General features: G+C 43.5%; 1 protein-coding gene across 2 annotated transcripts in view; it reads left to right on the top strand.

Annotated features, from left to right (window-relative positions):
- Positions 1 to 24,901: 24,901 nt before the first annotated feature.
- Positions 24,902 to 27,619, top strand: part of top3b (DNA topoisomerase III beta) — a 31,048-nt gene continuing 28,330 nt past the window's right edge. The window contains exon 1 of one of the 2 annotated variants that reach the window (XM_006797581.3): positions 24,902 to 25,103. In XM_006797581.3, the coding sequence (XP_006797644.1) occupies positions 25,034 to 25,103 (70 nt within the window). In that variant the 5' untranslated portion in view covers positions 24,902 to 25,033. Of the gene's footprint in view, positions 25,104 to 25,544; positions 25,972 to 27,619 lie in introns of those variants that run through there. The other variant, XM_035910644.2, reaches the window with a different exon arrangement.

The raw sequence follows: 27,619 nt of genomic DNA on the forward strand, positions 1-27,619 counted from the left end.
AATGTCACTCCTCTGATTGCCAAGACTCCGGAAAAGAATTTTCAGAAGCCAAAAATCCTACATTCTCATAGCACACAGGAATTATGGATTACTGTTCGGGTACTTATCATGGTCAGTGAAGATGTAACAGTAACTCGAGCCCTTAGCTAAATGTAGCTGAGCAAATACGACTACATTTTACAAACGTGAAAATCCCATGACATTATGTGCACTTATTTTTTATAAAGACAGTGAAATTAAAAGAACATAAAAATGTTAAAGTCCTGCATTCAAAACTGGAATAAAATATATAAAAAAAATGTGTAAAAACTCAAAAAAATCGTCCAAAATAATGTGGTATATATACATATCACGTGTTAGCTGCTTGAGATTGTTTTCTTTAATTGAGGTATTTGAATAGTTTATTTGTTACTACTATTATTTATTTACAATAGACAGCAGGACAGCGCTCTCCATTACCATAATCAAAAGACCAAATGAATATATTGAATATATTTTGGAAGAACGGTATATCATTCCTCCAACAGAGTTCCAGAGAATTACAAAATTATTTGTAAGGCTCACTGAATCTGTAATTGGCAGAATGTGGTGGCTCAACACCTTTAATTTGTCACTCATCTTATTTCATAAAATGAAACAGATATTGTAAAGTAACTGTGGACTAAATGTACAAGAGCAATGCAAAAGTAAGGCTTTAGATTATCTTCCCTCTGATGACAGATGTTGTTGTAGATTTATGTTTACATTTATTTGTATTTTAAAACTAAGTCTTTAGAGGTGAATGAAAGATAACAGGAAAGCATGTGAAAGAACAGGGAATGGGGCTTGGAAGGCAGTGGGCAAGCAGCTAGGTACTTGGTCATGAAGGATGATGAAAGTGTCAGTGGCGGTCAGTAGATGGCTGATGAGCAGGCTGGATGACACTGGGGAGTCTGAGAAGTAGGGAGAACCATGGTTAATACAGTGAAGATCCCACAGAAACAATCAGACTTCACCAGGTCTAGTGACTTTAACTTCCAGTGACGGGTTATAAAAAGAACAAGAAAGAAACATGTCTTGTGCAAAAAAAAGAAAAAAAAGAGCTATAAGTTGTTGAAAATAATTCTTTAAACTGAATAGAAAGTATAAATAGAGGTTTACAGGTGTGTACTATGTGTATTGTGCAGTAACAAATTTCAGTGTTATTTTAAAGTAACTAGGTTTCATGAGACATAAGCTATTAAAGATTTAAGAGCAAATAAGAATAGAAAATCAACACAATAAACAGTGCTTCTTTATTTGTGAACTGTCACTAATATTTGGTTTGGATCTGGAGTGACATTAAACAGAAGTGTGGGAAGAGGGTGCCATTTAAATTAAAATGTTTATACATTTTAAATGTACTGCATGATACCATCTTGGTATAGTTTACTTTTGGCATAATAAACATGGGTAAATCAGCATGAAAGTATTAAGGAAGGCTCTAGTTTATTGTGAATTAAAGTGGTCATGGACCCACAGAGATCGTAACAACTGCTCTGCGACCAGACCTCGTCCTTTGGTCTAACTCCCCAAAACTTGTGTACGTCATTGAGCTGACGGTACCATGGGAGGACCTTGTCCTTTGGGATTTGCAGATGCAAGTGGACTTGGATCAGAGGCTAATTTTTCCCACAGTGATCGTAACAACTACTCTGCGACCACGACCAGACCTCGTCCTTTGGTATAACTCCCAAAAACATGCGCATGTCATTGAGCTGACGGTACCACAGGAGGAAGCAATTGAGGAAACATTAGACCGTAAGAAGCTGCGGTATGCCAACTTGGCAGCTGAGGCAGAGGACAGAGGCTGCTTTGTTGCCAGTACAACAGCAAAACTGCTTAGAGAGATTGGGATCAGAGGACAGGTGCAACGGCAGGCTATAAGAAAATTAGCTAACACTGCTGAGAGGACCAGTCACTGGCTATGGTTAAAAAGGACTGACATCACTTGGGTAGCTAAGGCAGTCAGCTAACTGTGAAAGAAAAGAAAATATTCAACTCTTCTTCCTTCTGCTCTTCTTCCCTTTTCTGGGAGGCAGTGGGGAGGTAGAGCTTACAGCCTGATCCGGCTCCTTTCTGCTCTTTCCTATCTTGTCCCTTTTGTCCGTGTTTGTCCCGCGGACTTGTTTTATATACTCGCGGAATAGTTTTCTATACGAAATTGATGCAATCGCTATATTAAGATTTAAATATCTACTTCATATTGGTATGGCGAGTAACCTTCAGTAATAGTAATAAATCACACAGGAATAGTACATTCATGTAGTTGCAAATAGCATGATAATACAGTGACTTGCAAAAGTATTCAGCCCCCTTGAAGTTTTCCACATTTGCTTTCACACACAGCCACAAACATGAATCAATTTTATTGGAATCCCACGTGAAAGACCAATACAAAGTGGTGTACACTTGAGAAGTGGAACAAAAATCATACCTAACCCCTTGCTCTGGGGGTGCTTCTCTTCAGCAGGGACAGGGAAGCTGGTCAGAGTTAATGGGAAGATGGATGGAGCCAAATACAGGGAAATCTTGGAAGAAAACCTCTTGGAGTCTGCAAAAGACTTGAGACTGGGAGGTTCACCTTCCAGGAGGACAACGACCCTAAACATAAAGCCAGGGCAACAATGGAATGGTTCAAAACAAAACATATCCATGTGTTAGAATGGCCCAGTCAAAGTCCAGATCTAAATCCAATCGAGAATCTGTGGCAAGATCTGAAAACTGCTGTTCACAAACACTGTCCATCTAATCTGACTGAGCTGGAGCTGTTTTGTAAAGAAGAATGGGCAAGGATTTCAGTCTCTAGATGTGCAAAGCTGGTAGAGACATACCCTAAAACAGTGGTCCCCAACCCCCGGGCCTCAGACTGGTACCGGTCCGTGAGTCATTTGGTACCGGGCCGCAAGAGTTGAGGCTCAGGTGTGAAATGTATGGTTTTCAGGGTTTTTATCATTTTTCCGCGTTGGGGGGGGGGGTCTCAGGCAAAAACCCGCCAGGCACACGGGGGGGCTGTCCAAGGACCAGCTCAGCCAGAGAAACCCCGGCCCCTGGTCCGCCGCTAACCGGGATCGTGGCGCCAAAAGTCCAGCAACTGAAGCGCCACAGGCATAACATGCCTGGAACACCTCACACTGTAGGTGCCTAGGATGCTTCCTTGATGGATGCAAAGGTCCCTCAGGTCTCATGTATGGAGAGAGTTAGCGACTGATGCAGCAGTTAGTGTACAGGGAGAAGAGCAGAGGAGAAAGAACACAGCCCTGAGGGGAGCCGGTGCTGATGGTCTGGGAGTCCGAGACATTCTTTCCCAGCCTCACATGTTCCTTCCTGTCCGCCAGGAAGTCAGTGATCCACCAGCAGATGGGATCAGGCACATTCATCTGAGAAAGCTTGCCTTGGAGATGGTCTGGAAGGATGATGTTGAAGGCAGAGCTGAAGTCCACAAACAGGATCCTGGCGTAGGTTCCTGGGGAGTCCAGATTCTGCAGGATGAATTGTAGAGCCATGTTGATAGTATCGTTTACAGACCTGTTGGCTCTGTATGCTAACTGCAGGGGGTCCAGGAGGACCGTGAGGGTCTTGAGATAGGAGAGAACCAGGTGCTCAAATGACTTCATGACCACAGATGTCAGAGCCACAGGTCTGTAGTCATTTAGTCCAGTGATCCTTGGCTTCTTGGGGACAGGGACTATGGTGGAGGACTTGAGGCAGGCAGGCACATGACATGCCTGCAGTGAGGAGTTGAAAATGCCAGAAAACACTGGGGCCAGCTTGTTTCCACAGTGTCTGAGAGTGGCAGGAGACACACCGTCTGGGCAAGGAGTTTTCCAAGCATTCAGACTCTTAAACTGCTTCCTCACATCTGCTTCATGAATATGAAGGGTTGTAGTGGGAGAAGGTGGTGTGAAATCCTCCGTGGTGTGGGGTGATGAGGGGGGTGTTGTGGGTGAAGTGTTTGATGGTGGTGATGGCTCTCTGTAGCAGTCCTTGTCTCCGCTTCTGAACGCCTTTCTCTTTTCTAGCCACAGCTTTTTGAGTTTAGGAGCAAACCAGGGTTTGTCATTGTTATAACTCACCTGATGCCCCAATGCTGTCCTTGCAGAAGTGGATATCCGGTCGTTAAGTCTGACGTCACTAGCCGTGTCTGGGCCTAAACTCCGCTGCAGGTCCATATATCAAACGATCACTATGGCATTACTGAGAGTTGAAAAACTGTCGAAAGTCTTTCATCTTTAATAAAATGATCAGCGTTCTGCTCTACCAGGTGTAACAATTGAGTTCCACCTTCCACATCCAGGCATCCATGAAAACGGAATTTATGACACTTAACGGAGTTAGAAGTTAGCAGGAAGTTAGCTCGCTAGCTTCTATCTAAATACAATATAGCATGTCCTGACTGCGGGGTTTTGGAAACAAATTAAAAAGTACAGCTCTGTTATCACTTCCAACATAAATGAAGACAGAAAACTAAACAGCAGTGACGTTTGTAGGGTTACTGAAGTTTGGCTAGCTGGTATATAATGATGTGCTACGTGACCGCTAGCGACACAGCTATGTTAGCATAATATAAACAAGTTAACTTTTTTTCCACTCGATAAAAGTTAACGTGAGTGTTCTCAGTGGTCAGGAACAAATGTAATTGCATGGCAGGATGCTGTAAAAGGACCAAAGTTCAGCCAGTAGAACAACTGAGATAATCCATCCACAATACGAGGTTAGTCATTCATATACTGCTGCATGGGCTGGGCTGTAGTTACATCCATCCATCCATCCATCTTCATCCGCTTTATCCGGGGCCGGGTCGCGGGGGCAGCAGCCTAAGCAAAGAGGCCCAGACCTCCCTCTCCCCAGCCACCTCCTCCAGCTCATCCGGGGGAACACCAAGGCGTTCCCAGGCCAGCCGAGAGATATAATCTCTCCAGCGTGTCCTGGGTCTGCCCCGGGGCCTCCTCCCGGTGGGACATGCCTGGAACACCTCACCCAGGAGGCGCCCAGGGGGCATCCTTACCAGATGCCCAAACCACCTCAGCTGGCTCCTTTCGATGTGGAGCAGCAGCGGCTCTACTCTGAGCCCCTCCCGGATGGCCGAACTTCTCACCCTATCTCTAAGGGAGATGCCAGCCACCCTTCGGAGGAAGCTCATTTCCGCCGCTTGTATCCGCGATCTCGTCCTTTCGGTCACTACCCACAGCTCGTGGCCATAGGTGAGGGTAGGGACGTAGATCGACCGGTAAATTGAGAGCTTCGCTTTTACACTCAGCTCCCTCTTCACCACGACGGACCGGTGCAGCGTCTGCATTACTGCAGCTGCAGCCCCAATCCGTCTGTCGATCTCCGGCTCCCTTCTCCCATCACTCGCGAACAAGACCCCGAGATACTTGAACTCCTCGACTTGGGGCAGGACCTCATCCCCGACCCGGAGTGGGCACTCCACCCTTTTCCGGCTGAGAACCATGGCCTCAGATTTGGAGGTGCTGATCCTCATTCCCGCTGCGTCACACTCGGCTGCGAACCGCTCCAGTGCGAGCTGGAGGCCCTCACCCGATGAAGCCAACAGAACCACATCATCCGCAAAGATCAGAGATGAGATCCTGAGGCCACCAAAGCGAAAGCCCTCCGCCACTTGGCTGCGCCTAGAAATCCTGTCCATAAAAATTATGAACAGAACCTTACATCCTAAGGTTTTAAAAACTGAGCTTAAATAAATGATTAGCGGTAATAGAAGCCGAGGGAGGTCAACAGTGATCACTGACTGTTTTAGGAGCTTTTTGAGATTAAATAGAAGAAAATAAAAAACATTAAACATGTTAACAACACAAAAGCCATATTAAACGCAGACTACTTTAGGCCCGGAAGTAGGATTCGTCACGTCATCACTTAACAACCGGATTGGAGGTGACAGTGTCCGTAAACTCATCCAAGCTTGTAACAGTCACAATGGTGTGGTGTCTCTTTAAGACAATCCGTCGAGGGTTAATGTTGTCATCCGTATGTGCCACTGACTCTCTCTGTGATTGTGTGGACATGTGCTTGCACGCTAGTGCATGAGGAGGGACGGATTTTATGTTTTACCTCTTCAGACACCTTTGTTTGCAACGTTATGGGTTGTACGAACACGCTGCGCTATGTTTGTTAAGCTGCAGCCGTTCAGCCGGGCTTATATGGTTGATGAAGAGAAGGTATACTAAAGAACACGCTGTGGAATTCCCAATGCCAGTGAGGGTGTGTATTCTTTTGGCTACCCTGCTAAGTGTTTTGCCGCCTCCTCTCAACCACTAAACGCAACCCGACGTTACAAGCTGTTAGAAGCATCCCTCATTGTGTCCCAGTCTGTAGATTCCAAACATGTGCAAAGCTATTCCACAGCCTCGTTGCTCACCAGTTTTTTAGTCCTCACGACAGGTCTGGAGATCTTCAGCCTCTGTCTGTACGTGGGGATCAGGTGGATCATGATGTGGTCAGAAAGTCAGAGTGCAGCGTGGGGAACACGCTTTGCATTGTGCCATCACGCACCAGGGTGAGTTATATATATATGAATAAATAAAACACCCAGCACGCCCCTGCGGGTGGTTTATCCTTCAAGCTCGGGTCCTCTACCAGAGGCCTGGGAGCTTGAGGGTCTGGCGCAGTACCAAGGTTATTATCGTTAACGAAAACTAACGAAATAACGAAAACTAGAAGTGAAAAAACATTTTTGTTAACGGAAATAAAAATAAAAACAAAAAAAGGAAAACTAACTAAAACTGAAATGAGTGTTCACAAAACTAACTAAAATTAACTGAATTTATAGCAAAAATGTGTTTAGTTTTCATTGATGTGTGCGTGTCATACAATAGTCAAGGGTGAAAATGAAGTTTAGTTTCCATATTTTTTTCTTGCTGTGTCTCATTATGCCAGCAGGTGGCAAGTACGTTAGTCGAGTCGTCTGTATTGCTGCTCCGTCCACGCGCAGAATCATGTCAGAAAAAGTCGGAAGAAAGCGCCAGAGTCCAATTTGGGATTACTTTGAATATGACTGTGTTTTGGATAAAGCAAGTGTCTTGTAGTGGAAACAGACAAATTATGAGGGACATTTCGAAAGGGAAAAAAATCCCACAAACCTTAAAGTGCACTTGAAAAGCTCACACAAGAAGGCTAACCTAGCTTACCTTGAGAAGGTAAGGGAGCACACTCAACCCTCATCCCCAGAAAACAGAAGCTAACCCCAGGCAAGGCAGCGTGATGCATCCCGAGACAACAGGACTGGGATATCTACACAACTCTGTAAGTCAACTGCCTTCAAAAAGTTTATCAATTCACTTGAACCAAAATTACGAACACCCGGTGCTGCAAGAGTTAATAGTCTCATTGGGGCCAAGATATACATTTTATAGTTACCTGGTATCAATGGTTGTTCATCTGCCTTTATTTATTTATTTAAAGAACCCATAGGTGGGAATGTGAGTTGTCTGTCTCTGCATGTTAGCCCTGCGACAGACAGGCGACCTGTGCAGGGTATGGTAGCTGGAATAGCAACATACCCAAGGATAAGCAGAAGAGAATGACTGATATGATGAAAATGGGATTTTGTTGCACTTAATTATTGCAAACACAACTAAAACTATAACTGAAACTAATCAAAACTAAACTGAAACTAAGGATTTTCAAAAAAATAAAAACTAAACTAAACTAGCAAACAATTGGTAAAAACTAATTAAAACTGATATAAAATTGAAAATCTGAAGTCAAAACGAAATAAAAATGAAAACTAATGAAAATTGCAAAACTATTAAAGCCCTGCGCAGTATCTTAGCTGTTCCCAGGACTGCGCTCTTCTGGACAGAGATCTCCGATGTTGTTCCCGGGATCTGCTGGAGCCACTCGCCTAGCTTGGGAGTCACCGCACCTAGTGCTCCGATTACCACGGGGACCACCGTTACCTTCACCCTCCACATCCTCTCGAGCTCTTCTCTGAGCCCTTGGTATTTCTCCAGCTTCTCGTGTTCCTTCTTCCTGATATTGCTGTCATTCGGAACCGCTATATCGATCACTACGGCCGTCTTCTTCTGTTTGTCTACCACCACTATGTCTGGTTGGTTAGCCACCACCATTTTGTCCGTCTGTATCTGGAAGTCCCACAGGATCTTAGCTCTGTCATTCTCCACCACCCTTGGGGGCGTCTCCCATTTTGACCTCGGGACTTCCAGGTTATACTTGGTACAGATGTTCCTGTACACTATGCCGGCCACTTGGTTATGGCGTTCCATGTATGCCTTGCCTGCTAGCATCTTGCACCCTGCTGTTATGTGCTGGATTGTCTCTGGGGCATCTTTACACAGCCTGCACCTGGGGTCTTGCCTGGTGTGAAAGACCCCAGCCTCTATGGATCTTGTACTCAGAGCTTGTTCTTGTGCTGCCATGATTAGTGCCTCTGTGCTATCTTTCAGTCCAGCTTTGTCCAGCCACTGGTAGGATTTCTGGATATCAGCCACCTCCTCTATCTGCCGGTGGTACATACCGTGCAGGGGCCTGTCCTTCCATGATGGTTCCTCGTCTCCCTCCTCTTTCTTGGGTTTCTGCTGCCTGAGGTATTCACTGAGCACGCTCTCAGTTGGGGCCATCTTCCCAATGTATTCTTGGATGTTCGTTGTCTCATCCTGGACTGTGGTGCTGACACTCACCAGTCCCCGGCCCCCTTCCTTCCGCTTAGCGTACAGCCTCAGGGTGCTGGACTTGGGGTGAAACCCTCCATACATGGTAAGGAGCTTTCTTGTCTTTATGTCAGTGGCTTTTATCTCCTCCTTTGGCCAGGCTATTACCCCAGCAGGGTACCTGATCACGGGCAGGGCGTACGTGTTGATGGCCCGGATCTTGTTCTTACCGTTCAACTGACTCCTCAGGACTTGCCTGACCCTCTGCAGGTACTACAGCCACCCTCAGGTGGCAGAGCAGGTCAGCCACTAATCAGAAGGTCGGTGGTTCGATCCCAGGCTGCCTCCTAGCTGCATGCCAAATATCCTTGGGCAAGATACTAACCCCATGTTTGCCTACTGGTGGTGGTCAGAGGGCCCGGTGGCGCCTGTGTCCGGCAGCCTCGCCTCTGTCAGTGCGCCCCAGGGCAGCTGTGGCTACAATGTAGCCTGCCATTGCCAGTGTGTGAATGTGTGTGTGAATGGGTGAATGACTGAATGTAGTGTAAAGCGCTTTGGGGTCCTTAACGACTAGAAAAGCGCTATACAAATGCAGGCCAAATGCAGGCCATTTACTTGGTGGTTGCAGCTTTTCTAGCGGCCTCTTCATGGTTCCCGTTTGCCTGCGGGATCCCCAGGTACTTGTAACTGTCCTCTATGTCTGCAATGTTGCCTTCTGGTAGTTCAATCCCATCAGTTCTGACTACCTTCCCTCTCTTTGTTACCATCCGACTACACTTCTCCAGTCCGAACGACATTCCAATGTCATTGCTGTATAGCCTGCTAGTGTGGATCAGTGAATCGATGTCTCGTTCACTCTTGGCATACAGCTTGATGTCATCCATGTACAGGAGGTGGCTGACAACTGCTCCGTTCTGTAGTCGGTATCCGTAGCCAGTCTTGTTAATGATCTCACTGAGGGGGTTCAGGCCTATGCAGAACAGCAGTGGGGACAGAGCATCTCCTTGGTAGATCCCGCACTTGATGGTGACTTGTGCTATGGGCTTGGAGTTGGCCTCTAGTGTTGTGCGCCACATCCCCATTGAGTTCCTGATGAAGGCTCTTAGGGTCCCATTGATCTTGTACAATTCCAGGCATTCCAGTATCCAGCTGTGGGGCATTGGGTCATAGGCCTTCTTGTAATCAATCCAGGCAGTGCACAGGTTGGTCAGTCTGGTCTTGCAGTCTCAGCTGACTGTTCTGTCTACCAGTAGCTGGTGTTTTGCGCCTCTGGTATTCTTGCCAATTCCTTTCTGTGTCCCGCTCATGTATTGACCCATGTGCCTGTTCATCTTAGTAGTACTGAGGCAGGTTATTGGTTGGTAGTTGGAGGGGACCGGTCCCTTCTTGGGGTCCTTGGGGATCAGGACCGTCCGACCTTCGGTTAGCCATTCCGGGTGTCCCTCGTTAACTAGCAGCTGGTTCATTTGTGCTGCCAGACGCTTGTGGAGTGCAGTCAGCTTCTTTAGCCAGTAGGCGTGAACCATATCGGGCCCTGGTGCTGTCCAACTCTTCATACTGGAGACCCTTTCTTGGATATCTGCCACTGTGATGGTTACTGGACCCTGTTCAGGGAGGTCACTATGGTCTGCCCTCAGATCCACTAGCCACTGAGCATTGCCGTTATGGGTTGCGTCCTTCTCCCATATGCTCTTCCAGTATTGGTCCGTCTCCAGCCTTGGTGGTGCTGTTCTCTTATTATTGTTCCCTTGCCACCAGAGATGGGCAGTAACGCGTAACGCGTTACTGTAATCTGATTACTTTTTTCAAGTAACGAGTAAAGTAAGTGATTACTATTGCAAAAACAGCAATTAGATTACCCTTACTTTCCTGTAGGAACACTGCGTTACTGCGTTACTAAAACCGTGATCTTTTTTGCAAGAATGTCTCATGACAGTGACATAAACAAGTGCGACGTTTGTGAAAACAGCTGTGTGCAGAGCAACAATGGATAACATATCGAGTGTGGGAGAGAGTATGAGCATGCAGCGTTTAAAGCGTGGAAGTATTGACCTTATTTTGAGTTTGATTCCATAAAAAGTGACAAAAACATTAGCATCCGTTGTGGTGGGAAGAAAACCTCTTTTTACAGCGAAAAAACCCCTAAACTTCCAAGCAAGCACCGAGTGCGCTATGACGTAATGGGAAATTCACAGAGAAACTGGCAGATTCTTCCACTGACCGCTGCGGCACACCTGCACCAGGGTAAACCTCCGCCTACCCTACTCCTGCTTTACAGGTGAAAATAGAGCAAAAGGACCGCTAGTCTTTGACTTTATTTATTTTCTGCTGTGTTTTACTTGCATCTATTTGAAAGAGTGAGTGTAAACACACATAAAAAAAAAAAAAATTATGTGCTGGAATGTGCAGAAAATAGGTTTAAATATTAAACAAATTTCCTCCAGTCAGAGAATGTTGCATATAATTAAATTTTTGCTTGCTGCATAAAGTTAAAAGATTAAAACTAATAAAACAAGTTTTAAAAAGGGACTTTTCCATTTGATTACATTTTGTATGATGGATTGTAGAAAAGGTAGAATTGGGCTGAAAGATCTATCGCTTTATCACCTATTCAGGTTGTAAATCATGTTTTTAAAAAGTAACTAAGTAACTAAGTAATTAATTACTTTTGAAAATAAGTAATAAGTAAAGTAACGGGATTACTTTTTTGGGGAAGTAATCAGTAATTAGTTACTGATTACTTTTTTCAAGTAACTTGACCAACACTGCTTGCCACTGAGAGTACACCTTTGCTGGTTCTGTGGAGAACAGCTGGTTTATTCTCCTGCCTTCTATCTCTCTGGTGTACCTCCTCAAGCGGCTGGCCAAGACTGTGAGTCTTTGCTTGGCAGTTTCCAAGGCCTCAGGTATGGACAGCTTGCTGTATTTCTTATGCACCTTCTTTGTCGCACCTTTCTGCAATGCAGCACTACGGACAATACCTACAACCACGATTACCGACACTAACAAGCTGATCTACAATACGGCAGCAGTGATCAGTGAGATGCTTGGCTACAAGTTGAACAGCCACAAGGGGCAGTACCCTCCATTCAATTCAATTCAATTCAATTTTATTTATATAGCGCCAAATCACAACAAATGTCGCCTCAAGGCGCTTCATAGATACAGAGAAAAACCCAACAATCATATGACCCCCTATGAGCAGCACTTTGGCGACAGTGGGAAGGAAAAACTCCCTTTTAACAGGAAGAAACCTCCGGCAGAACCAGGCTCAGGGAGGGGCGGCCATCTGCTGTGACCGGTTGGGGTGAGAGAAGGAAGACAGGATAAAAGACATGCTGTGAAAGAGAGACAGAGATTAATAACAGATATGATTCAATACAGAGAGGTCTATTAACACATAGTGAGTGAGAAAGGTGACTGGAAAGGAAAAACTCAATGCATCATGGGAATCCCCCGGCAGCCTACATCTATTGCAGCATAACTAAGGGAGGATTCAGGGTCACCTGGTCCAGCCCTAACTATATGCTTTAGCAAAAAGGAAAGTTTTAAGCCTAATCTTAAAAGTAGAGATAGTGTCTGTCTCCCGAATCCAAACTGGAAGCTGGTTCCACAGAAGAGGGGCCTGAAAACTGAAGGCTCTCCCTCCCCTTCTACTTTTAAATACTCTGGGAACAACAAGTAGGCCTGCAGAGTGGGAGCGAAGTGCTCTAATAGGGTAATATGGTACTACAAGGTCATTAAGATAAGATGGGGCCTGATTATTTAAGACCTTGTATGTGAGGAGCAGGATTTTGAATTCAATTCTGGATTTAACAGGAAGCCAATGAAGGGAAGCCAAAACAGGAGAAATATGCTCTCTCTTTCTAGTCCCTGTCAGTACTCTTGCTGCAGCATTTTGGATTAACTGAAGGTTTTTCAGTGAGTTTTTTGGACATCCTGATAATAATGAATTGCAGTAGTCCAGCCTGGAAGTAATAAATGCATGAACTAGTTTTTCAGCGTCACTCTGAGACAGGATATTTCTAATTTTAGAGATGTTGCGCAAATGGAAGAACGCAGTCTTACATATTTGTTTAATATGTGCGTTGAAGGACATATCCTGGTCAAAAATGACTCCAAGGTTCCTCACAGTGTTACTGGAGGCCAAGGTAATGCCATCCAGAGTAAGAATCTGGTTAGATACCATATTTCTAAGCTTTTCAGCGCCGAGTACAATGACCTCAGTTTTATCTGAGTTAAGAAGCAGAAAGTTAGTGGCCATCCAAGTCTTTATGTCTTTAAGACATTCCTGCAGTTTAACTAATTGGTGTGTGTTATCTGGCTTCATGGACAGATAGAGCTGGGTGTCATCTGCATAGCAGTGAAAATGTATGCTATGTCTTCTAATGATGCTGCCTAGGGGAAGCATGTATAATGTAAACAGAATTGGTCCTAGCACTGAACCCTGTGGAACTCCATAATTAACCTCAGTGTGTGAAGAGGACTCTCCATTTACATGCACAAATTGGAGTCTATTAGATAGATATGATACAAACCACTGCAGTGCAATACCTGTAATACCTACAGCATGTTCTAATCGCTCTAATAGGATATTATGGTCAACAGTATCGAATGCTGCACTAAGGTCAAGAAGGACAAGCACAGAGATGAGTCCACTGTCAGAGGCCATAAGAAGATCATTTGTAACCTTCACTAAAGCTGTTTCTGTGCTGTGATGAACTCTGAAACCTGACTGAAACTCTTCAAATAAACCATTCCTCTGCAGATGATCTGTTAGCTGTTTGACAACTACTCTTTCAAGGATTTTTGATATGAAAGGAAGGTTGGAGATTGGCCTATAATTAGCTAAGACTGCTGGGTCTAGAGATGGCTTTTTGAGTAAAGGTTTAACTGCAGCCACCTTGAAGGCCTGTGGTACATAGCCGATTATTAGAGATAGGTTGATCATATATAAGATCGAAGAATTAATCAATGGCAGGACTTCTTTGAGCAGTTTTGTAGGAATGGGGTCTAAAAGACACGTTGATGGTTTGGAGGAAGTAATTATTGAAGTTAATTCAGAAAGATCGATTGGAGAAAAAGAATCTAACTTAACATCAATGGTACTAAGAGTAGCTGTAGATAATATTACATCTGTGGGATGATTATTGGTAATTTTTTCTCTAATGATAAAAATTTTATTTGTGAAGAAGTTCATGAAGTCATCACTAGTTAACGTTAAAGGGATGGTTGGCTCAAAAGAGCTCTGACTTTTTGTCAGCCTGGCTACAGTGCTGAAGAGAAACCTGGGGTTGTTCTTATTTTCTTCAATCAGTGACGAATAGTAAGATGTTCTGGCTTTGCGGAGGGCTTTCTTATAAAGCAACAAACTATTTCTCCAGGCTAAATGATGATCCTCTAAATTTGTGACACGCCATTTCCTCTCCAGATTACGAGTCACCTGCTTTAGGGTACGTGTTTGAGAATTATACCACGGGGTCAGGTACTTCTGATTAGAGACCTTAGTTTTCACTGGAGCTACAGTATCCAGAGTCGTACGTAGTGAGGAGGTGAAATTATTAACAAGATAATCGACCTCTGTTGGGGTAGCGTTCAGATAGCTGCTCTGCTCTGTGTTGGTACAGGGCATTGACGATGATAACAGTGGCTGGATTATATTCTTAAACTTAGTTACAGCGCTTTCAGAAAGACATCTACTTTGATAAAGTCCACTCTCCACTGCTGCATAATCAATTATTGTAAATGTAAATGTTATCAAGAAATGATCAGACAGGAGAGGGTTTTCAGGAAACACTGTTAAATGTTCAGTTTCTATGCCATATGTTAAAACAAGATCTAGAGTGTGATTAAAGTGGTGGGTGGGTTCTTTTACATTTTGAGAGAAACCAATTGAGTCTAACAACAGATTAAATGCCATGTTGAGGCTGTCATTTTTAGCATCAACATGGATGTTAAAATCACCCACAATAATTATTTTATCTGAGCTCAGAACTAAATTAGATATAAAGTCTGAGAAATCAGACAGAAACTCTGTGTAAGGCCCAGGTGGACGATAGATGATAACAAGTAAGACTGGTTTCTGAGTTTCACAGCTGGGGTGGACAATGTTAAGCATCAGGCTTTCAAATGAATTAAAAGTCTGTCTTGGTCTTTCATTAATTAATAGACTGGTGTGAAAAATTGCTGCGACACCGCCCCCTCGACCTGTGCTTCGAGATTTCTGGTAGTTAGAATGACTCGGGGGTGTTGATTCATTTAAACTAACATAATCATCCTGCTGCAACCAGGTTTCTGTAAGGCAGAGTAAATCAATTTGTTGATCAATTATTAAGTCATGTACTAACAGAGACTTGGAGGAGAGAGACCTAATATTTAATAATCCACATTTCACTGTTTTACTCTTTGGTTCAGATGTGGATACTGTATTGTTCTTTCTTTGTAAATGTTTAAGTTGTTTGTTGCTGGTTTTTAGTTTGTTTTTTGTCTTTCTGGAAGCAGACACAGTCTCTATGGAGATGGGTTTTTGGGGGGGTAGCAGGAGGAGAGAAGCTGCAGAGAGGCGTGTAAGACTGCAACTCTGCTTCCTGGTCCCAACTCTGGATAGTCATGTTTTGAGGGGTTTAATAAATTCTCCATGGAGAAGGAGGCTAGAGGGCAAGATGAAAGTAGCACGGAGGGAGGTTAGCCAACTAACGGAGTTGCAGAAAGGTGCGACAAAGAAGGTGCATAAGAAATACAGCAAGCTGTCCATACCTGAGGCCTTGGAAACTGCCAAGCAAAGACTCACAGCCTTGGCCAGCCGCTTGAGGAGGTACACCAGAGAGATAGAAGGCAAGAGAATAAACCAGCTGTTCTCCACGGAACCAGCCAAGGTGTACTCTCAGTGGCAGGGGAACAATAATAAGAGAACAGCACCACCAAGGCTGGAGGCAGAACAATACTGGAAGAGCATATGGGAGAAGGACGCAACCCATAACGGCAATGCTCAGTGGTTAGTGGATCTGAGGGCAGACCACAGCGACCTCCCCGAACAGGGTCCAGTAACCATCACAGTGGCAGATATCCAAGAAAGGGTCTCCAGTATGAAGAGTTGGACAGCACCAGGCCCCGACATGGTTCACGCCGACATGGTTACTGGCTAAAGAAGCTGACTGCACTCCACGAGCGTCTGGCAGCACAAATGAACCAGCTGCTAGTTAACGAGGGACATCCGGAATGGCTAACCGAAGGTCGGACAGTCCTGATCCCCAAGGACCCCAAGAAGGGACCAGTCCCCTCCAACTACCGACCAATAACCTGCCTCAGTACTACATGGAAGCTCCTGTCAGGCATCATATCGGCTAAGATAAACAGGCACATGGGTCAATACATGAGCGGGACGCAGAAAGGAATTGGCAAGAATACCAGAGGCGCAAAACACCAGCTACTGGTAGACAGAACAGTCAGCCGAGACTGCAAGACCAGACTGACCAACCTGTGCACTGCCTGGATTGATTACAAGAAGGCCTATGACCCAATGCCCCACAGCTGGATACTGGAATGCCTAGAATTGTACAAGATGGTAAATGGTAAATGGTAAATGGACTGATTCTTATATAGCGCTTTTCTACTCTCCCGGAGTACTCAAAGCGCTCTATACAACATGCCTCATTCACCCAATCACACCCATTCTCACAAGCACTTTATCTATACTTAGTGCTGTCTAATGACATTCATACACATTCATACTCCGATGGATGCATCGGAGAGCAAGTTGGGGTTAGTATCTTGCCCAAGGATACTTGACATGCAGACTGGAGGAGCCAGGAATCGAACCACCGACCTTCCGATCAGTAGGTGACCTGCTCTACCTCCTGAGCTACAGCCACCCAAGATCAAGATCAATGGGACCCTAAGAGCCTTCATCAGGAACTCAATGGGGATGTGGCGTACAACACTAGAGGCCAACTCCAAGCCCATAGCACAAGTCACCATCAAGTGCGGGATCTACCAAGGAGATGCTCTGTCCCCACTGCTGTTCTGCATAGGCCTGAACCCCCTCAGTGAGATCATTAACAAGACTGGCTACGGATACCGACTACAGAACGGAGCAGTTGTCAGCCACCTCCTGTACATGGATGACATCAAGCTGTATGCCAAGAGTGAACGAGACATCGATTCACTGATCCACACTATACAGCAATGACATTGGAATGTCGTTCGGGCTGGAGAAGTGTAGTCAGATGGTAACAAAGAGAGGGAAGGTAGTCAGAACTGAGGGGATTGAACTACCAGAATGCAACATTGCAGACATAGAGGAGGGTTACAAGTACCTGGGGATCCCGCAGGCGAATGGGAACCATGAAGAGGCCACTAGAAAAGCTGCAACCACCAAGTACCTGCAGAGGGTCAGGCAAGTCCTGAGGAGTCAGCTGAACGGTAAGAACAAGATCCGGGCCATCAACACGTACGCCCTGCCCGTGATCAGGTACCCTGCTGGGGTAATAGGCTGGCCAAAGGAGGAGATAGAAGCCACTGACATAAAGACAAGAAAGCTCCTTACCATGCATGGAGGGTTTCACCCCAAGTCCAGCACCCTGAGGCTGTACGCTAAGCGGAAGGAAGGGGGCCGGGGACTGGTGAGTGTCAGCACCACAGTCCAGGATGAGACAACGAACATCCAAGAATACATCACGAAGATGGCCCCAACTGACAGCGTGCTCAGTGAATACCTCAGGCAGCAGAAACCCAAGAAAGAGGAGGGAGACGAGGAACCATCATGGAAGGACAGGCCCCTGCACGGTATGTACCACCGGCAGATAGAGGAGGTGGCTGATATCCAGAAATCCTACCAGTGGCTGGACAAAGCTGGACTGAAAGATAGCACAGAGGCACTAATCATGGCAGCACAAGAACAAGCTCTGAGTACAAGATCCATAGAGGCTGGGGTCTATCACACCAGGCAAGACCCCAGGTGCAGGCTGTGTAAAGATGCCCCAGAGACAATCCAGCACATAACAGCAGGGTGCAAGATGCTAGCAGGCAAGGCATACATGGAACGCCATAACCAAGTGGCCGGCATAGTGTACAGGAACATCTGTGCCGAGTATAACCTGGAAGACCCGAGGTCAAAATGGGAAATGCCCCCAAGGGTGGTGGAGAATGACCGAGCTAAGATCCTGTGGGACTTCCAGATACAGACTGACAAAATAGTGGTGGCTAACCAACCGGACATAGTGGTGGTAGACAAACAGAAGAAGACGGCCGTAGTGATCGATGTAGCGGTTCCGAATGACAGCAATATCAGGAAGAAGGAACACGAGAAGCTGGAGAAATACCAAGGGCTCAGAGAAGAGCTCGAGAGGATGTGGAGGGTGAAGGTAACGGTGGTCCCCGTGGTAATCGGAGCACTAGGTGCGGTGACTCCCAAGCTAGGCGAGTGGCTCCAGCAGATCCCGGGAATAACATCGGAGATCTGTGTCAAGAAGAGCGCAGTCCTGGGAACAGCTAAAATACTGCGCAGGACCCTCAAGCTCCCAGGCCTCTGGTAGAGGACCCGAGCTTGAAGGATAAACCGCCCGCAGGGGCGTGCTGGGTGTTTTATATATATATGTATATATATGTATAATTAATTAATTATATAATTACCTTATCAGATATCTATTATATTGTTAAAAAGGCCGGTCGACCCACTTTCACGCCATTTTTCTTGCAAATTGAAATTGGAGGCAATGTTTAAACATGAATATCACGTTTACCATGAACATCAAAAACTATTCAAGATAAAACCCTGGAATTTTACTCTCTTTTCTAACTATCAAAAATAAATCAGGATGTGTAATTTCAGACAAATACATCAAAAAATCTTTGCAAATTGTCTGATTAAAATATGACAAAAAATTCAAGCAGGGCTGTAAACTCCCATTTTTGAGCACAGAGCCATAAAAATCTTCCCAATGGAGAAAGAAAACTAGTGACAATTTCTGAATAGAATATAGTTGAATTCTTAGTCACAAAAAATTAAGAAAATGCTATTTTCATTTCACTTTCATGATGGCAAATGATAATTAGAAAATGCCACAAGCTGTACAAATCCCATTCTAATTCATTCTGATGGTAATTTCAGGCTAGTTTTAAAGAAAATATGTTCAGACATTGCTGTAGATTTCAATGTGTAAAAGGAGGAGGAGTCATGTGGTTTTAAAGGTACTGAGCTCCTGTGGTTTTAATTGTATCTGTCTGATAGACTCCAAATCTTTTCCACGTAAACAGTCCTCTTCTCACACTAAGGTTAATTATGGAGTTCAACAGGGTCCTGTACTGGGACCTGGACTTCATACATGCTCCCTGAGGGTAGTATTATTAGAAGGCACAGTACATACATTTTCATTTTTATGCAGATGATACCCAGCTTCATCTGTCCATGAAGTCAAATGACACACACCAATTAATTAAACTACTGGAATGTCTTAAAGACATAATAACTTGTATGACCTCCAATTTCCTTCTTTTAGATTCACTTGAGGTCATTGTACAGTACAAACATCTTAGAAACATGGTGTATTAAAATCACAAGTTTTAAACTCTAAGTTTACTGCACCAGTATACACCATATCCCACCACCTGTCAATCTGTTGGACACATCCAGGAGTCTATGGCTGTATCCCAATTCAGGGTCTGCAGCCTTAAAGGCCGCATTTTAAGGCCAATTACGTCACAGCAACGTGACAAAGGCTGTCCCAATTCAAAGGCTGCTCAAAATGCGGCCCTCAAACGCATCCCTGAATTTTAAGGATGGGTCTGTGTATCCTCCATGGCCCAACATATCCCAGACTTCATAGTGCGGCGGACAAACCACTATAAAAGCTACCCTAATTAGGTCAGTTTGTGAGTTGTGTCCACTTTGTTTAAGTTTCTGGACATTACTTTTTGTAAAGTTATATTTAATTGACCTCTTTTATGGGCCAGCTAATTATGTTTTTGAATTTTCTCTTTTGAACTTTTTTGAGGGTTAAAATAGAACAGAAAAAACCCTTTTTGAAGACATTATTTTTCCTGTGTCCCCTATGCCTTGGCTGCTTGGTCCCTCACACTGATTTTCTGAAGATTTTGTGAATGTGGTAACTTGAACAAGTTCATATTCATTCACTGTTTTAAAAATTTCCCCCAACTATGTGTTTTTACCACATAGACCAATCTGAATTCAGTCGTTGGGTATTATTAATCTCTGGCTCTCTTTCATAGCGTGTGTTAACCGGCTACGGTTGTAGGTATTGTCCGTAGTGCTGCATTAACATCCTCTAGCAGACCTTCTGAGGGTACTTCACGTAATTTTGGTAACCGGCTTCGTATATATATATATATATATATATATATATATATATATATATATATACGCAGCCGACATCAATGTTCATCTGTCTGCACTGCACCAGTTTTGAAATGCTTCCCAGTTCTGTCTGCATGGGATCAATACCACAATATTTCTATTCTACAGCCCCAGATTTGAACTTGCTATCGGAGCACCATTCCAAATGGATCCGACATTGGAGAGGAAAAGGGGAGTATGTCACCATAGCAACACAGCCTGCAACAGCTATTCTAATGGTATAGAGAGAGGGAGGAGTAGCGCAGGCTAATGTACATTCAGGAGCTCTTTTGGTTAAGCAGTGAAGATGTGAGGAAGAAAACCAGGAATGACACAAAGACCATCGGAAACCTGAACAGTAAAAGGGGCAATATTAAGCTCTATGCTCTTAAGCAGTGTTGTGTGCAGTGCTCAGATTGCTGAGCTTTTACAAAATTGGCAACATTCACAATATTGCTTCATAACTGAGTTAAGATTATGTAGTCACAAGCCTTAGTAGAATAAAAATAAAAACCAAATGTGAAACAAACAAATAAAATACGTATCATCATTTGGTTAATATATTTACTGAGTCTAGCATGTCCCTGTAACAAAGCATTTGCACCGTAAAGCCTGTTGTAAACGTCATAAATCTTGTGGCTGAAAACATCACAAAGCTAATCAAAACTCAAAGTGAAATACTTTTCAAACAACAAAAATTCAATTGAAATGAGCATACACATTTTCAAAACTAAGACTAAACTGAAAATAAAACTTTGAAATGAAATTAATACTAAAAACAATAACAAAATATAAAACCATAATATCTGTGAACACCAATGACCCACCCACAGGATGACACAAGTTAGTCTACCCCAAGTGCCTGTCCCAAAACTACAGGCAATTGTAGCAAAATCATTTATGTGTAACTCAAGGCACATTTATGTATTTAAATCTGTGTAGAGATGTATTAAACACACAGAGATTGGAGTATTTTGTATACATTTTTGTATCGCCTCAGGTTGCTTGGAACCTAAGCTGAGTAGGTACTAAAAAAAGTACCAGTACCAGTACCAGGTACTATCACCTAATTACCACTTAATTAAGTACTACCACCCTAAAAACTGAGGTGACTCAAGTCGAACCAAGCTGACTTGAGTAGGTACTGATGAAAAAGGACTAATCTATCTCGTATGTGGTGTCCCCCAAGGCTCAATACTTGGAATAATTATTTTGTTTTTTTTGTTTGTTTTTTTAACGTGTTACATGTTACTCTGGGCCATCTACTTCATAGTTTTAAAGGAATCTTCTACTATTGGTGATAATTTTGACCGGATTATTAAGTGATCATTCTGGGCTTAGGTACAGTTGATGGCCCATTCAAGAGGCAAATGAATAAAAAATACCAGTATTGTATTTTCTTAAATTTTAGATATTGGAACTATATATCATCAAAACAAAGATAATTAAATTATTTTTTAATCAGAACACTTACATAATTGGTATTATACAATAGTATGCATTTTACCTGCCCCTCCTGAGGGCTTCCCATGATACACTGACTGTTTTGTCTTCACTGACCTTTGTCACGCACTATATGTTTATACACCTATCTGCAATTAATCATTAATTCTTAATAATCTCTGGCTCTCTTCCACAGCATGTCTTCATCTTGTCTTCCTCCACTCACCCCAGGCAGTTGTGGCAGATGGCCACCCCTTCCTGAGCCTGGTTCTGACAGAGGCTTGTCCTGTTAATAGGGAGTCCCTAAGGGAGACTGTGGAGATTAAGTCCAAATGGATCATGTTCAGCACTTCTATTGCCAAAGCAGCTGCACTGAGCTGCAGCTGCAAAGTGGTTGGTGCCTGTCGTGGTGGTAACCCCTGGAAAAAGACTTGCAGATTGCCTCAAAGAGATTCTGGTAAACTGTCAGGCTACTTAGGAGGGGAAAGCGGTGCTCTACCTGCCCTGTGTGTAGTGTGGGTGGAGCGCTGCTTACTTTGACTGAGAACATTGTCAGGCGGTGGAATAAATACTTCGACGACCTCCTTAATCCCACTGGCAAGTCTTCCTCGTAGGAAACAGAGACTAGAGACGAGGGGGACAACTTGGCTGAGGTGAGGTCACTAAGGCAGGGGTTCTGCCACCAAGGAGTGCCTTGGTGGCAGAACCCCTGGGGTGGATGAGGTTCACCTTGAGCTATTTTGGTTGACATGCCTCTACAAAATTGCAATGAAACATGAAGCGGTACCTCTGGATTGGCAGACCGGGGCGGTGGTTCACATCTTTAAGAAATGGGACCGGAAGGTGTGTTCAGGGATCACACTCCTAAGCCCCCCTGGGAAAGTCTATGCCAGGGTGCTGGAAAGGAGAGTTCATCTGTTAGTCGAACCTCAAATAAAGGAGGAACAATGCAGTTTTTGTCCGGGTCGTGGAACACTGGACCAGCTCTTTATCCTGTCAAGAAGACTTGAGGGTGAATGGGAGTTTGCCCAACCAGTCTACATGTGTTTTGTGGACTTGCAGAAGGCATTCAACTGTGTCCCCCTGGGTGTACTGTGGGGTTGCTCCGAGAGTATGGGGTGTCTGGCCCATTGCTACGGGCCATTCGATCCTTATAGAACTGTTGCAAGAGCTTTGTCCGCATAGCCGGCAATAAGTCAGACTCGTTCCTGGTGCGTGATGGGCTCCGCCAGGGCTGCCCTTTGTACCAATTCTGTTTGTAATTTTTATGGACAGAATTTCTAGGTACAGCTAAGTGGTGGAAGGCTTTCACTTATGTGGTCTCAGAATCTTATCTCTGCTTTTCGCAGATGATGTGGTTCTGTTGGCTTCATTGGGTGATGGCCTCCAGCTTGCACTGGAATAGTTTGCAGCCAAGGGTGAAGCGGTGGGAATGACAATCAGAACCTAGAAATCTGATCTTCAAGAAGAAGAAGGGTGGAGTGCCCACTCAGGGACTAGTTCCTGCCCCAAGTGGAGGAGTTTAAGTATCTCGGGGTCTTGTTCACAAGTGACAGGAGAAGGGAGCAGGAGATCAACAGACCAATTGGTGCTGTGGCTGCAATGATGCTGACACTGTACAGGTCCATCGTGGTGAAGATAGAGCTGAGTATAAAAGTGAAGCTCTAGATTTATCGGTCAATTTTCGTCTCTACCCTCATCTATGGTCACAAGCTGTGGGTAGTGTCTGAAAGAACAACACTGCAAATACAAGCAGTGGAAAAAGCTTCCTCCGAAGGCTGGCTGGCCTCTCCCTTAGAGATAGGGCTAGAAGTTTGGTCATCCGGGAGGGGCTCAGAGTAGAGCTGCTGCTCCTTCACATCGAAAGGAGCCAGTTGAGGTGGTTCAGGCATTTGACAAGGATGCCTCCTGGGCGCCTCCTGGGTGAGGTGTCCCGGGCATGTCCCACTGGGAGGAGGCCCTGAAGCAGACCCAGAAAATGCTGGAGAGATTATATCTCTTGGTTGGCCTAGGAATGCCTTTGTGTCCCCCCGGACAAACTGGAGGAGGTGGCTTGGGAGAGGGAGGTGTGTCGCTTCTCATAGTTAAATTTATTGCACAGAGGTAACAAACTGTTTTCCCAAAAGATACGCAAGAGATATTTGGAAATTCTAAAAGGTTAAAAAGACTTCTTTCCAGAATCCTCAAAGACTGTTCTGATTATTAGAATAAAAACATAGCCAGTTTAAAAACCAGATAAGTGTTCATTCAGGCAGAAAACTGCTTCCTGATTCAAAGGTTATTGGTTAACAACACTGTCTTTAAGAGAAAATGGTAGAGCCACAGACTGATCCCAGAAGATCTGCCTATTCAATGGGCAGCATGGAGGGAACGGTTGTAAGGATGCATCTAATTGATGACTTAGTTTGAAGTGTAGCGGAGGGGGTGAATGAAACAACACACACAATTCTTTCATCACCATCTGCCTGGGGTCAGCATCCCATCACCTTCCCCAAAGATGAAGAGAAGACCAGCTTCCCCACCCCCCTCAGCTCCCTGCATCTTTTCTAGCTCTTGCCCTTTTGCCCCAGTGACCCATGCAGTTCTCAAAGAACACTATGTACTAGATGGATGGATGTACACACAGCTGTGTAGCAGTGTTTAAAGAAAAAAAAAGGTGGATCATAGAAGTGACAGCATGACATCATTGTTTCTTATTCTGATCATTGTCACTGTTTGCTTTTGGCCTAACAGAATCCAGGCTGCCATTATTCACATGGCTGGTCTTCATCAGTACAATAAACACGTAAATAAAAACAACCAACCAAACACAAAGATATACGTAAAACTCTTAAAAAACCAAACACCTGCTCTGCTGAGATGATCTGTTTTCTCACTTTGAGTAGAAGAAAATGACTGACGTACCCAGTTATTTCGTGTCGTCTACTGCCATCTTGTGTCCAAATTTTGATTGACACACACACACACAGACACACAGACACACACACGCACACACACACAGTCGAGCCATTTTATTGTCGCAAGAACGACAACGCGGCATTAAGAAAAGACAAAAAGACATGATAGCTTTTTTGTCTCTTTTGTTTTTTAAATTCATGTTAACCTAAACAAAATCTAAAACCTTTAGATTACGGAAGAAAACGACAGCGCTACCTGAAAATAAAAATTTTCTTTCAGATTTTTGGGTTTGTCCATTTGGTAAGATTCTTTTCAAATTATGTTACGCTCCTCACGCATATATTTTTGTTAGTTTTGTTGAGTTAGCTGAGCTACGAGTCTGTATTTGATTCGTCACCTTATTTGTCACTACCAATTTTTAATAATAATAATAATAATAATAATAATAATAATAATAATAATAATAATAATAATAATAGCAGAGAAGACGATAAAGAAAATCATTAAAACTAATTAAATGGGAGGCAAAGGCCATGACGTTCACCCGGAAGTATATCTCGTATGGTAGAACGCGCCATGGCCACTGCAGTAGTTTCTTACACAGCCTGTTAGCCGGTGATAAGCAGAGCACAGGTCAGTGTTTCTTTTTGACAAGATTGGGACAGTAAGCGACAGCTGAGGGAAACTGCTCATCATGAGAAGTGTGCTGATGGTAGCGGAGAAGCCGTCCTTGGCTCAGGCCATTGCCAAAATCCTTTCTAAAGGTGGGTACAGAGTAAAAGCTGTGTCGATCAGCACGCAGTGGAAGTATGGTGGAGCCGAAATGAAATTGATTAGCTTTGATCGGCTGACCTTTTGGCGTTTGATTGGTTTTTGTTTTGTTTTTGTTGTTTCTTTCTTTCTTTGTTTTTTCAGAATATAAGGATTTTTTTTTAAATCTGGGCACTCAGCATATATAAGCCTGGCTGGCCTGCTTGTCTTAATTAGAGTAATCCAAATGACGATCCCAGTGTTGGACTTGTTGGTTTGTTTTTTGTGTTTGCCTGTACTGCTAAATGACATATTATATACAATAGTTAAAGCAGTACTCTTTTTTTAGACACTCTTAGACTGGATCTCGAATTAAACAGAAAAGTGTTGTGATAACAAGGCTGTCAAAACACTACACATGGACACAGAATTGACACCGTATAATGTAAAGTGTCTCAGATTGCTTTAATGAGCTGTTAACAGGTGTGTAATAACTGATAACTTTTTCAGTGTCTTCTGGAAAACAAGCACAATGAGTGAAATGGGCTATTTCTCAGTAAAACTGATGTGAAAACTATACTTTGTCTAAACAGTGGATGTTGGTGAAGTTTTCCAGTGGCCCAAGTTGACCATAGCATGCTCTGTTCTGTTCAGCTGTGTCTGGAGATGGCACATATACATGCCACAGTGATGAGCTCAAACTCCAGAGAGTAGCTGGCTGAGGGGAAGCAGCTGGGGTTCTTCTTGAGGACTGGCATCCTCAGGGATACGGGGATGGTCTCTAAACCAAATTCACTGTCGAGTCCCCTGCAGGAGTGGCCGGTGTGGCAGCTGGCCTCATGGATGACTTGAGGCACTCGGTTCAAGTCGATGTTTTCCCTGGTGAGAGATGAAGAGTAGGCCTATACTATGAATCTGGATTTGGGCTTATCTGGATTTTCTGTACTACAGAGGTGGTTCACTTCTTACTGAGGTAATTCACCATGGTAACTCATGCTGTGAATCTAACCTGCTCTGGAGAAGGTTAAATTCCAGATTAGAAATCACCACCTACTGGCCAATCAGTTCTCCAGAAAATAGCATCAGCATCCCTGGAAGAGTAGGAAGGTGTTAAGTTTTTTAACCTTGTCTAATGTCTTTGTTTCCCCATTGAGCATCAGTAACTCAGACTCACAGACATATGCATGCAACAGCTTTTTTGCAAATATTTGTTTTTTTCATTTGTTATTCTTGAGTTTAGACATTTAAAATACATAATTCCACTCTTCTAGTGATTTAAGGAATACTGGACTTCATTATTCATTCAGAAGTTTTCTGATGCTAAATTTTCTTTTGTCATAATCAGCTTTTTCTAATTTTACCTTAAAGACGTTCAGGTACTTTCCAACTTTGAAACTTCTTCTGTGTGAACTTCAGCTTTCAACAGTTTTGCACTTTTGCTTTCAGGTGAATGATTCAGTGTATTTCAGCTCATTCAAGATTTTTAAACTAAATATTCAGCAATTATTACATTTCAGCTCAAACCATTCAGCCTTCAGCATTCACACTGCATTTTCTTCAGGAAATGCATTCTCTAGTTACACCTTGATCTGCAACAAACAAGAGGGATGTCCACGTCTCCTGTATTAGGCTGTGAGCCAGTGAGTTTTCTTATTAAATGGATTGAGTTTAAAGATCCAGAGCTCTAATTTGTAGGGCTGCAGCTATCGGATATTCGAGTAATCTATCGATTATTCCATTGATTAATCACATAAGAATAACTTTTTTTTGTTATTAATGAGCATTAATAAATATTCAAATTAGAAAAAAACACAGGTCTTTAAGAATGAACTACTCATTGGTTTCCATTTTAGAATTGCAGTGTTTAAAGGTTTAACTGCATACAACATCTCTAAAAAAAAATTGAAATCTTTTTTTTTTTTTAAAGAAACCATAATCTTAAATGCAAAAATATGTAAATAATCTCAAGTACAGACAAAGGTCAAAGTCAAATAAAATAAAATATACAATATACTAAGGCATAAGAAATCTACCTTTACTCTGTCTTCTTGGAAGGCTTTCTGATGTTAATTGGAGGAATGTTGTTGTGCTGCTGAAAACAGATGTTATGATGGTGTAGGCATTTTTATTAATATTAATTACTGTCCAACCTAACAACCCTCAGCTCATGGCTCAGAGTGTAATGGCTCATTGGCTTGTGAAAAGTGTGGAGTTTTTAAAAAATATATATTTTAATTATAAAAATTAAGATATTTAATTAATACAATAGTTTGTATTATTTCACTTTCGATCTGAAAAATGTTACGAAAGCCTCAACTTCTGCAGACATACTGCAGATTTTTCTCTGTGTAAAACAAACAGAGAAACAAAAAGCTACAAAAGTTGCTTTTCTTTACAAAGTTTCTTGGTCATGTGCTTTGATGAAGGACTCTCGCAGCTTTTTCTGCTAATTTGTAAAGTTCCAATATGGAGAGATGCTTTTTCTTAGTACTAGACTTAACACTGCTGGATAGACCCATCCCATTCAACA

The sequence above is a fragment of the Neolamprologus brichardi genome, chromosome 12 (genome assembly GCF_056152115.1).
Source record: "Neolamprologus brichardi isolate AB-2024 chromosome 12, ASM5615211v1, whole genome shotgun sequence".
Classification (NCBI taxonomy): Eukaryota; Metazoa; Chordata; class Actinopteri; order Cichliformes; family Cichlidae; genus Neolamprologus; species Neolamprologus brichardi.